General features: G+C 49.1%; 1 protein-coding gene across 1 annotated transcript in view; it reads right to left on the bottom strand.

Moving 5' to 3' along the window:
* Window positions 1-1,225: 1,225 nt before the first annotated feature.
* adarb2 (adenosine deaminase RNA specific B2 (inactive)) overlaps window positions 1,226-13,488 on the bottom strand; it is a 134,624-nt gene continuing 122,361 nt past the window's right edge. The window contains exons 7-10 of the mRNA XM_055508596.1: window positions 13,061-13,229; window positions 9,099-9,280; window positions 5,428-5,609; window positions 1,226-3,751 (exon numbers count right to left, since the gene is read on the bottom strand). Of these exons, the coding sequence (XP_055364571.1) occupies window positions 3,575-3,751; window positions 5,428-5,609; window positions 9,099-9,280; window positions 13,061-13,229 (710 nt within the window). The 3' untranslated portion in view covers window positions 1,226-3,574. The remainder of the gene's footprint in view (window positions 3,752-5,427; window positions 5,610-9,098; window positions 9,281-13,060; window positions 13,230-13,488) is intronic.

Raw genomic sequence — 13,488 nt, 5'->3', positions numbered from 1 at the left:
GTGTTTTTACCTAATGAGGATGAAAGGATTCATTTATAAAAACACAGGCACAAGCTAATTCTACTGAAGAACACATTGTGAGTGGAATGTAGCTCCTCTTTACAACTTACAAAAAAGAACTAGAGTACAGTAGAATACCTTAGAACTAGTATAACTGACAAATGAGAAAAAAAAGATATGGTTAAAATGAATGAGGCCCATACTTTAAGTATGTATGAGACGCTCTGGAGTTTTCTAGTCACAAGTCCAGAGCTGAACTGATCTTGAGTTTAGGAACTGATTCCTTCTTTGAATGCGTGTTGGTTCAATGAACCCTTAGCCTCTGAATATACAGTGAGCCTTATATATACACTACAGTATATTATACTAGAGTCAGCTCAAAGGTATAGGTTTCCACAGCGCTGGTCACCAAGCAGCCACAACATGGCTGAGCATGAAACGTGTGCATGGAGCCGCTGCAGAGCCAGAGCCCAGTCAGGTCTGACATTAAAACCGTGGTGGTCGGGGCTCACCAGTGTGACCAGTGTGACCAGTGTGCGTCTCGTTACATTTCTTTCAAAAGGATACATGGATGTGTGTGTACGGTGTGTATGGAACCAACAAAAGAATTAAGACACGTAGAGTCAATCTTTCCTCACTGGGAAATTCCCACCCCTGCATGTTTGTGTCCAGACAGCTACTGTCTTGGTTGGACTAATGGATGAATGGACAAAATGATTCCAACACAAATGCGCCGTGTTGCTGTAGGCCTCGCACCATGTCCTGCTCAGCGTGTTATGCCTCTTAGGTTTCGCTGGGTGGGACCACATCGGGTGAGCTTTTTGTGGCCTGTCTATTACAGTAGATTGGAGCTGGCTGCCTGTAACCAGCCACTGGAGCAAATTGTCAATTAGGATTTTTATTGTGGTGCACACAGTCGACTCTGTGGCCTTAGGGGAGAGGGTGGATGCTGCGGAGGAGGAAACCCTTCACCCCCCCCCCCCTCACTCTGCTCCCCTTTCCTCTTCCTCCAGGATAATTCCGTGGCTGGTGTGTGTGACACCTGCTACCGAGCCTGACAGAGATAAGCATTTCCCCCGCGGGAGCTCCTCTGGGAGAGACTGGAGGAGAGCGGCTGCTTTAATATTAACCTGCACATTATTTGATTTGTTAGAAATGATTAATAATACATGTTCTTAGTCAGTAACCATTACATTTAGATTTATCAAAGAGTGTCAAGACAGAATAAAATGACAAGATTTTGTGGTTTTATTCACATGTACGGTACAAACATTCACTTTTACTTAAGTGCAATATACAGACCTTAGCAGCAGCTGTTCATATACTTTATTGTTCATCACAATCGGACATTTTAGGCTCTCTCTCGTCTTTGTCGGCATCCTCTGTACATGTTTTATACATATGTACACTCTTAGATACAGTATTGCCATGTAGACATGCCTTATCGTTAATCTATTTCAAAATAAATCTCTTCATTTGTTTCCATGGCCAGTGAATATGTCATGAGATGCTGTGATGCTTTAGGAATGATGCTGTTCACTGAAGGTGACACGTGGATGAAGGGAACAACGATCGCTCTGTTCTGACGCGAAAAAGACCAGATTTACACAAAACATCATGTTTCTTGCTACAGGATGCGCGTCTGGGCGCTGTGGCCCTCCTTAATGCAGGCGTGAGGGGCCCTTTGTTTGTACAACTAGACAAAAAAGGGGTCATTTTCCAGCCTTAAAGGAAACCGAAGGTGGAGCCAAACAAGGGTCTCAATCTCATACACTATTACGCTAATGACATCAATCCTGACTCAGTTTCCCCTGAGGCTACACCCACAGACACAAAGGCAGCTACTCCGTTCACTCGCTACATATTTTAGCTAATTTCATTTTATTATTATTGGATTTGGTTGTAAAATGTAAACAATGCTTTTGGAACAACTGTAAGATATTCTTTGTTCAGCCTCCAAATAAAAGTGTGATGTGAGGGGTTTTGCTCCAAAGGCTTCAATGGAAGTTCACTTTCAAAATACACAAATTCCTGGGTTCCAGTCTAGTTACATTTTTCTCACTGTACTTTGTGTTTTACTATATTATTACAAATACCGGTTGTTTCTTAGGATCATTATGCTGCTGATCTAGAGATCTGTTCCTGCAACTACGCCAATATGAGAGATCGTGCAAGTGAAAAACTTTACTGGAACATGAGGTATAATGGACAATACCTCTCCAGTGTCTGTGGCACTTTGACATGTTCAAACTAACTATTAAAAGACTAACGAGGTTCTGCAAGAACTAGTGTAAAACCTAATTAGAGCAGATTACCTTCATTATGTGCTGCATGAATAAAACCTGGGATATTTTCTACTTGAACAATTAGAGGTTTTAAGACTAAACAAATGTCACAATGTAAGCGATTGGTCCTCGTTTTCAATAAATCTGCCTGTAATGAATGGAAACCCAAGTGCAGGCTAAATATTTTCAATTCTTGAGTAAATCTGCCTGTTTGTCAAATCCTCCGCACACACACACACTAAATGGGATTTGGGATGGGCAAACAATACCAGACACCACCACTAGATGTCACTCTCACTACTTGGATTTCATTACCAACCATCTGAACTGTTTCAAGAGAGCACAGCAATGACAGAACAACAGCTATGATAGTAATGAATATAACAGTTACCTACACAAATAAAAAAGCAACAACCACCAACACTGGTGATGGCCTCGGGTAAAGAGTCACAGCTACTACCTGCTGTTAGCGACGGCGGCCTGCTTTGATTCAGACGGACGGAAACAGGAAAAACTCCGGTGACCCGGGTTAAAAACCAAAGGAAACGGGACGCTTCCCCGCCGCCACCTCCACTTGTACTTAGCCGAGAGGTAATGGCTGCATTTACACACCTCGCCTCAGCCTCCTCTTCCTCTCTACCGACGAGAAGAGGAGGGTGAAGGGGGGGACATGGTGTATTAACCTGTCGTTGTGTCACATTAAGAACAGAGGGACGAGGGAAATGAAAAGAGGGCACGGGAGGGGGAGATGGAGGCAGAGGGAGGAGGAAGTCATGGAGACGGGAACGAGAGAGGGGCAGGTGAAGCGATGCCTTCCCTCACTCCCACGTCCCTTCCTCTTCCTCTATCAGCCGTCACCCTGACAGGGCCGGTAATTGGACGTGGACCTCTCCCTCTCCTTTTTCTCTCGCTCGCCCGCTCCCTCTCTTGTGGCTCTGCTCCTCAGCGGGAGCCTCGGGGCCCGGAAATAGCTGATGACAAGATAGCAGCTGCCTTTCATTCTGCTCAAGGTTACCCCACCCCCTGACAGCCAGAGAGGGGTGTGTTTGCTTAAATGTGCCTGTTTAAAGAAGGGACAGATAGAAAAAAGGCCGTCTTTTCACATCCCTCCGCTCGTCAGCGTGGCCGGCTGACCTTCATCCCGATGCCCGTGCATCGGGCGATGGCGATGATGGTCATGAGTTGAACTCACAGGTGTGAAGATGTGAGGGGGGGGGTGATCGTACTCTAAAAAAATAAAAGTCAAAGACACACACACACACACACACACACACACACACACACACTCCTCAGGCTGGCAGCAGGAACTGTTCTTGCTCAGGCGGTTTCTTCACCCAGGTTCCCAGGCCCGTTTCCTGTAGCGACCTGAACCAGTGCTGCTTCACTGTCTGGTAGCAGCGCGCGGCCATCTTTGTGTCACAGTACATGAGCTGGTGGTCGGCCGAGCCAGTCGCAGGGATCCCTATCTGCAGAGCAAACAGAGGAGGCGACGTGAGAGAGAGAGAGAGAGAGAGAGAGAGAGAGTCAGCTAAAATGACAGACGTGGAGACAGGAGGGGAAACAGAGAGGAATGAAGCCGGGGCTCAGAGGCTAAAGGTTCTGTAAGTTGGAGGGGAGAGAAGAACGAGCAAAACAAAACGAATGAGGCGGCACAAATGCATTTGGGTGAGGTTGGGAGGTGGCGGGGGGCTTCAACAGCTGTGTAATCTCCCCATTTAAATTTCACAAGCAATTGAACATTCTCTGTGCTTTTCTGTGCGTTTCTATTGTCGCCGGGCGAAACAATGAAGATCGGCGGAGAGACAAGTGCCGAGAAAGACGGAGAGCGAGTAAGCAAAAGTTTCTTTTGGAGATTAGTGCGCGCGCTCTTGCGTGGCCCCGCTATGCGGCGCGCTGGGAGCACTTAGGGGTGTGTGTGTGTGGGGGGGGGGGGGCTCCTCGAGTACTTCTCCAAATAATTATGGTTTCATAGTCATTATGCTTTAACGGCCGCCATTTGGCGATGCAGCCAGTGTGTGTTACATAAAGTTTTGGGGATGTGAATTAAAGCTGCCAGGTTCTGATGAGCGGCAGCTTCTTCTGTGGCAGATGCCGACAATCGTCTCTGCAGCAGCGGTGGGGGGGGGGGTTGGGGTCACGCCACCCCCCGCTGTGTCTGCCTCCGCCCGCTTCCAGGGGGCGTCAACTTAAACACGCGTATTCATCCACCCGCACTGATCACACAAACGTCATAATATTTCCTCCCGCAGGTAAAAGATCCACCGGAGAAGCCGGCTTTCAATGGAACTTTAATTAATATGACTGTCTAACAATAGACACGTCTTAAGAAGCAGATTACAGGGCAATTAATGAGGAGGCTGTGTTCCATTCGGCTCAGGCTCCACCCTGCTACTGGAGCTCCTTTCCTGCCGTAGCACAACAGTCAAAATGTGTCTGACAAATGAAACTCTGATGAATTATTCCAACCAATCAAATCAAACAGTCGCCCTGAGGGCACCTGTGCTGTCTCTGAGGAGCACGTGGCTCTCACCCACTCTGACACGCACCCAGTCCCACTGCACTGACACCCACTCCCACTGACACCCACCCGGGCCCACTCCCACTGACACCCACTCACTGACACCCACTCCCACTGACACCCACTCCCTGACACCCACTCCCACTGACACCCACCCGGGCCCACTCTCACTGACACCCACTCCCACTGACACCAACTGGTCCCACTCCCACTGACACCCACTCCCACTGACACCAACTGGTCCCACTCCCACTGACACCCACTCCCACTGACACCCACTCCCACTGACACCAACTGGTCCCACTCTCACTGACACCCACTCCCACTGACACCCACCCAGTCCCACTCCCACTGACACCCACTCCCACTGACACCCACCCGGGCCCACTCTCACTGACACCCACTCCCACTGACACCAACTGGTCCCACTCCCACTGACACCCACTCCCACTGACACCAACTGGTCCCACTCCCACTGACACCCACTCCCACTGACACCCACTCCCACTGACACCAACTGGTCCCACTCCCACTGACACCCACTCCCACTGACACCCACCCAGTCCCACTCCCACTGACACCCACTCCCACTGACACCCACCCGGGCCCACTCTCTGGCCTCACCTTGCGGTAGAGCCGGCCCCAGCGGGTGAACAGGGCGTGCTTGCAGAGGCGCGAGGCTGCTCCCGAGTCCCGTTTGCGTCCTGTGCTGGCGTTGAGCACCTCCAGCTGCGCGTCACCCAGCGTCCAGTTGATGCTGACGCCGGAGGCCTTGCCTGGCTGTTGATACTCAGCACTGCTCAGTCCTAGGGTGAAGACAGCACAACAGGGTCGGTAACAGACCTGGGAGCAGATCAGAGCTCCTCTGTGATAACGCTACAAAAAGCATGCATTTATATTTATATTGAAGAGGAGGCGGCTGGACTGTCCGTCTGCAGACCTCTAACAGGGATCAGTGGAGGAGAGCGCGGTGGAGGGGGGTGGAGGGAGGTGGAGGTGAGCCGGGCGGAGGCGCCGCACCGGAGCCGGGGGTCGTTCGCGCTCACTGGCAGCTAAACGCCGCCTCACCTCCACTCTCAGGCTGTGAGTACATCATGCAGCGTTAGCGGCGGCTTCGCTGCAGATCAACAGTTGCCTCTGATGCTGAAGTCTGACAGACGGCTTGTTATACCTGATGTACAATAGCACAATACGTGCCTGCACGTCACCCCCCCCCCAACCCCCCCCCCCCACCCCACCCCCCCCCCCCCCCCCACCCCCCCCCCCCCCCCCCCCCCCCCCCCCCCCCCCCCCCCCCCCCCCCCCCCCCCCCCCCCACACACCACACACTCATTTTCCCATCTTCACTCTTCCATTCACCAACCTCAGGTCTCCTTTTCTGCTGCTGGAATGAACTGCCTGCCGCGCTCACACTTCTCCAAGTCGCTTATTACCCATCTTCTGCCTTTTGCAGATGCACCTCTCAGAACAATGGAGCCTCCAATCCATCCTGCCTTTTTCCTTTCTCCTGCTCCATTCATGGCTCATTTCCTCCCTTCAATGAACTTGACTCCTCTGTTTCTCTAATAGCCACTTTGATTTTTCCCTCATTGAAGACTTGATCAATTCCTCCTCTGGAGCTCGTTCAGCGGACGTGAAGGAGGTGGCATTGGAGCCTCTGGTTATGGGATTCATAACTTTACAGGACACACACACACACACACACACAACACACACACACACAGAATACCAGAGGCTGGGAAACGCGTGTGTTCCTCCTGTTACTTGTTGACACTGAGCTTTTGACACGATGGATTTCTTTTCTGCTGCGTGCAACATAGACACGAAAGCATGGATGTGACTGTGACTAAGAGAAAACGCTAAATTCCACAGCACTGATGGTAAATGCACAACTCATGAGTGAGTCACCAAGAGGTGGTTGTGCCGAGGACCTGGTCAACAGAGGTTCTGTTTATCGTCTCATCAACATCTTGTGTGTGGACAGAATCCAGTGGACCGCTGCCGTTGATCCATTTGAGCAGATGAACTACATGGATTTGGCTCCTTGGCCGCCTCATGTTTTGAGAAGCAGGTCCTGTAATTACTGCACCTTTGCTTCTGATGAATAAGTATATTGAGGTGATTGCATTAGCATGTAATGAATAATTGCATTTTTTATCTACCATGAATTCAAGTTTACCTTTAAAATTTATATCATACTGCAACTTGTATCACTCTGAAAGTGTGAACAAAGACACAATAACTCTAAAAACGCTTGTGCTGCTCGGAATGTGGCGGCCGCCAATTATTCCCTTTAGCTGCCTTTGTTGATTCTGCTTCTCCCAGAAAGATAAAGCGCGGCCACCGGTTGGGCTCACGTTTGAAGTGCACAGCAGAACAAGAGCGAAGGACGAATCAGCCCATCGATGCGTTGGGCCCGCGGGGTTCTAGTGGAGCTGCTTTGGCTGCGTGTGATAAGCGCCGACCCCGAGATCCCTGGGAATTTCCTCCAGGGGTGTTGGTTTTAAATAACCCGGCGCACACAATAGCAGGGGAGACCATCAGAGCCCATGAAAGGGTGGAGGAGGAGATGAGAGGTGAAGGGGAGACATGCGTGCGGACATCTGAATGCCTCGCCCTCGCTGTCCGAGCTGCCTCCGCACTGAATGGCTGTCTGATGGAGGCTGTGATTGCATTGATTGGAGCCACGGTCGGCTCCGCTGTCTGTCCGTCTTCTTCCTGCCTCTCCTTCACCTTTACACCCTTCACTATGTTTTCTGCGTGGGTCGGGCTGACAGAGGGGACACGCAAGCTGAGCGGGGCGTCGAATTACTGGACGGTACCTGCTGCGACGGTCCAAACAGCAGTGGAATATCTAAATATATAAACTTCATTCCATTAAGTCGAATGACTCCATTCAAGAAGCCATTGACCAAATCAGGGGGAATCGCTCACTTAGACCATGGCCGAAGGATTTAATGATACCCTTATCCCCGCGATCATCACCAGAGGACAAATCAGCGCAATTATCAATCTTGATGAGTGTGGACCTCACACGATATTCATCCTGGCGCTGTAATAATTAATCAGCCGGGGCCCTGCAACCTTGAACACACCTGAAAGACGCGCGACAGCACATTCACCCGCCGCCTGATGCGTCTCATTGTACGTGATAGTCACTTCCTCTGTTCCCCTGAATGATCCCCAGCAACAAAACGTGCCCTACATCGCCACGCGTCCCTGTCACTCAGCGCCTCCGACCGGCCTAGATCTGAGGCGTCTGACGCGCTTCCTGCGAGTCAGACGCTTTTCCAGCGTTCGTCTCCACTACAAACAAGCGCCGCGGGTCTCGGTGGAGCCGCTGGAAGCAGACGCGCCAGGCGACGTGACGGCAGAGAAGGTACACGGGAGGGATGCCGTTCATTCACTGTGGAGCTGACGTATTAAAAAGCATCGCTGGAAGCAGAGAGCCTGTGTATATGTACGCGTAGAATCCCCTCTCGCTTGCTCCGCTCTTAAGGAACGACGCTGACTGCCTCCAGCTGATGTAACGCGCCGGTGTTGTGCGGTGGTTTCCAGCTGTTGCTAGAAAGTGGGTTCAAGACAGGCCTGAATATGATATTATAGGAAAAATAAAGTCAGAATTCATTTGAGGTGACATGAATATTTACAGCAAACCCTGGATTGTAGTTAAATGCGCTCATAGAGTCACTACTGTAGTTTCACTGAGAACCAAATAATCCATATTTCAGGCAGAAACCTGCTTATTTACAGTCAGTGGGTTTTCGCACACCAGCCGCAGACCTGCTGTTTTCCTTTTACAGGTTTTAGTCCGCTGACAACATCGACACCATCCTGACAGCTCTGACCTGAGGAGACCCACAATCCAAAACAATGAAAACCCACATCCCCTGTTCAACAAACCTTCAACACACAACCAGCACTATATGTGTTTATTCACATTACTGTGAAAGTATGAGCATGAAAATGATTTACTGTACGTATCTAAGCGTTCTGTAGTTGTATGCAGGCGCCCACGGCTCCACACATCTGTCACACAGGCTTCACCTGGTGAGAAACCCCCTCCGATCCTCTGTGACGCTATCAGGACCCCCTGTGGTCAGGTACTGTGCAGTATTATATTCCTGCCTGGGCCACGGGTGACGTCTTACCCAGTCCACTGTACCCAAATCAGTTTGGCCAAGTTCATTAGACACCCTGAGCCCAAGAATCACTGTGTCTGTGAATTGAATATAAAATAAACTGGACTCAATTGAAATATTGGTGCTGTAATTTTGCGTGTGTCGTAGTTGTACCACTGAGGAAGGGCGTGTTGCGTCTGTATGCGGTGGGAAGCGGCCCCAGACGTTCCTGCCGCTGGTTCAGAACACGTCCCAGGTGACCCGTGTGACACAGGCTGCCCACGATCACGCTGTGCAGGTACACGGGCTCCACGAAGTGGCTCAGCAGCGCCCCCTGCAGGCCGAGGACGTTCCATCTGAGGAGAGAGACGGAACATTATGAGAATGTAGGTTAGAAGGAGCAGAGGGGACGAGTTGTGTGGAAGTCGTGGGAAGGAGAAGCGGTGGGAAGAGAAGCAGGAGAGCTTCAATGACAGCGAGAGACAATTTGATCATTATCTTGACGTGGGACGTGATGAATAACAGCTGCTGAACTGACAGCACAGATAATCACACACACGCACGCACGCGCACACACACACACACACACACACACACACACACACACACACACACACACACACACACACACACACACACACACACACACACACACACACACGTGTTCTTTTCCCCCATTTTCCCTGATTCACAGATAAAAAAACATCATCACCACTAACAGCACCGGTGCTGCCAAAGGTCAGTACATCATCATTCATTACATGGAACAACACATTAGCATGTTTGCATTTTGTGGAGCTGCTGAGGTTAATGCACTGCACGGGAGCGGGAGCGAGGGCCCATCACCTCCGGGTTTGTTTGGAGAGAACCGTGACTGACACGCGATGGCTGTGGGCCCAAACCTGCCGGCGCCACCGGCACCGAGGCTGCAGTCGCTGGTCGCGTGCCGCCTAGAGGGGAAATCAGCCGGCTAACTAGCAGATGCTAATTTATGGATGGGATATGATAATTAGAGTGTTTATTATTATTATTCTCATTGTTTCCCTGAAATCCTGCTGCGCACGGGGCCGGTGGGCTGATGAGGTGCACTCAGTGGCCGGACATTGTGCCACTGATTTTTACATCATTGTTCTTTTTGTTAATCAGTCCTTTTATCATTGGCTACTCTTATTTATCCCTTACAGTTTAAATAATCACTCATTACGGGTTATTTTGCCACCTGAGCAGCCAATTAACATTAACATCTTTCTGTGAATCACTAAACAGGCTGGTAAAGCAGCGGCCACCCACTTCACCTGCAATCTGTCAACAAGATGTGTACCCCCCCCCCCCCCCCCCCCCCCCCCCCCCCCCCCAACACCCACACACACACACACACACCACCAAAACAGGAACAGTTTAGCCTGAAATATTATTTTACCCAGAAAGCGACACCATGAATCAGAAACATCTTCCAATCTCATGCTAGAAAAAACAAGCATCTGGCTCAAGTGTGTGAATTTTAAGAGACCACTTCTCGCTCTCTTTACATTTTTCCTTTCCTCCCTCCTCCGGCGAGCGCGGCCATTAAAGTAATGTGTTCATCTGCATAAAACTGCGCTGGAATGACGAACATCATCGTTATATGAAAGCCATTTAGGCCCCTCAATTAAATCCAGCTGTCGACTTTAAATCAAATATTAGCGAACGGGCTTCATTGAGCTCAGTTTAAGAAAACAAAACGATTATTGTCAGGTGACGCGAGGATGGAAGGGAGGAATGCGTGGAATCTTCGCCCCCCACGGTGAATACTGAACCAGCAGGACTACAGCAAAAATAATGGAGGTTGCACAATGAGTGTGACAAAGGACAAAAAGAGCATCTGGGGAATCTCTCTCAGATTGCAGCGGCGTGGCTGTGCTGAGCCCTCAGCTCCTCTCAGCTCCACCCTCCACTCTGACCTTGATAAACTGGCCCTCGGTGACCCACTCACTTTACCAACAGCCACCGATCATTTACAGCAATATAAAAAAGGAGCCGAGAGGCTGCGTCTACCGCCCGATCTGGACGGATTGGAGGGGAGATAATAGTGGGAGGGGAAGAATAGCTGCGTGACCCCCCCCCCCAGACGTCACTCTATTTTTTTGTCAAGTAATTGCTTTCACCTGCGTTGGTGACCTGGGTAGATTTAATCACAGCAGCTCCAGCCCCGGCCAACTGAATCAAATTGGTCAAATTAACAGCGGAGGAACGGCTGGAGCTCGCTGCCGTTGTGTGTGTTTGTGCCAGTCCGCTCACACGGCGCCTCAGCTGCCGCTGCGTGGCTCACTAGGCTCCATTTGTGGCTTCGGGCCTGGTCAAAGCCAGAAACCAGCACCTACACACGAGGAGGATCAGACAAAGCTCATTAATGGGCAGCTGCAGGAATGATGGACTGTCAGTTGGAGCCAGTAGCGTTTGGCTTCACTTGCTTCCTTCTCCTACGCCGTCGTAGCTGTAGCCGCGCGTCGCTCGCTTGTAGGAAGCCTCTGCAAGCATTTCACTACTCAGCCAGGTTAACTAATGGACCCAGACCTGCTGGGTGGTACAGTATTCTCAAGGGTAGCCCTGGTTTTCTCACCTGAACTGAACAGACTGGACGAAGGAGAGAGATGCTGGGATGGAAGTTAGGACTTCTACAAAGAACGAACTGTTCTAAAATGATGCATTGTCTTCATACTAGTGAAATCAGACCTGATCTGACACAAAGTTTACTTTCCATCAATGCTGACATTCATTTCAGAATACTAACAACTGTGTCTGCAGTGATGGGGGTGTTCCTTTTATGAAACCTCAACAGTATCACTAAACGTGTGGATTTTTGGAACAGAGGCTTATTAAAATGTTGCTTTGTGCTTAAAACTCTGAAATACTCCAACAACGTTATCACAGCTTCACCAGCAGTTCATGAGAAAACATTCTCAGAGTGATGACACAGCAGTGTGAGTATTTATTACAGAGGAGAGAGGAGTCTTTACATTTTTATAGACTTCCTGGAGAAAACTGTAAGCAAATTATTTGAGGACTATAAAACTAGAGGACGGACAGAGTTAATGTATGAATGCGGGTCTGGTTCAGGCCAATACACATATTTTTCAGTTTAAATCATTCTCATTCATATAGATTTTTTGTATGTATGGAAATGAATCCAAATTAAATAAATGAGTGTAGAGATTTAAACGATCATCATCAGAAATTAGAAGTCACACATGGGAATTCAATAACATCTCATAGACTGAGACAGGAGGCATCACATAAAGCACCTGCACACACTCACACCTCCACCTGACTCACACACACAATGCTTTATTTAATCACTGTTCCTCCCGAGGAAAATAATTTCTTTCCATCAGTGCTTTAATCTTTGTAGGTCAGAGACCTCCTGCTAAAGGAATGTTTTATATGAAGTTTATGTTAAGGTGTCTTGTGTTCCGCTTTGTAAGAACATTTGCACATAAACAGCAGTGCACAGCAATGATTATAGAGGTATACAGAGTTATAGAGTCCATATTCATAGGCTTCTACATTCATGTTGTCGAACTCTGCCTGATCTGTCGATAGATGCTCGACGTATTTACAGGAGGTGGGTCTATAAAACAGTGTCTTTTGATTATATTTAACTTAATTGCAATTACACATGAACAAGTGCAAAGCAACAGATTGTAGTTTCTCATCTACGCAGAAGGGCCGTAAGTGCAGAATATACAGAAACTACAGTATACACAGGAATAACTACAGTACATTATGGGCCTAAGAGTAATGGGGACCAAATGTATAATTGCCTGCATGCGATTAAATTAGCGTGTACACAGTGTAAGGTGAACAAATGATCTGTGTGCAGGCATGTGGAGGTGACAGGGGGCAGCAGGGGGCAGAGCTCAGTCTAAGGTAACAGCCCACCAACCCCCCACCCCCCAGACACACACCCAGGGCCAGGAAGTGCAAAACTTTGAGGAAGGTGATAATTACAATTGTAATGAAATCCCTAAGCTGACGTTAACAACAAGACAAAGAGGATGTCACTGTGTCCAATGCATTCCTAGCCCAAACTCATCAGGAGATACCAGAAAAACCATAAATAAATAAAACCGTAAACAAAGTGAAGGGGAGGCACCAACCTGGTGATCTTATCCGTGCAGGACATGGTGATGAGCTGCTCGCCCTGCAGCACGCCGTCCCAGGTCTGGGCCGGGCCCCGGCACCGCACGGGCACCGTGCCCTCGCCCGACTCGATCTTGGTGCGTAGGTGGTTGCGATGCTTCCTCGTCAGGTGTCTGCTGCTGTGCACTAAAAAACAATGGCACGACCTCCAGTTTAATGCCTGGAAACCCAGCGTCATACACAATAATCAAATGTTGTCTGACAAATTAAGTCAATGAGGACCAACTTTACTTAACATACAAAGCACCAGAACATTCCATGAGACTAGAACACCATCCAAACACTAACAATCTAAACTAAAACAATCATGAATATCATTCCTTTTAACAGGAAATCTCAGGTTATTTTTATACTGTTTTCTAGTATTATAATCCATCCACCTACA

The sequence above is a fragment of the Betta splendens genome, chromosome 4, assembly GCF_900634795.4.
Source record: "Betta splendens chromosome 4, fBetSpl5.4, whole genome shotgun sequence".
Classification (NCBI taxonomy): domain Eukaryota; kingdom Metazoa; phylum Chordata; class Actinopteri; order Anabantiformes; family Osphronemidae; genus Betta; species Betta splendens.
This window is presented reverse-complemented; position numbering and strand designations above follow the sequence as displayed.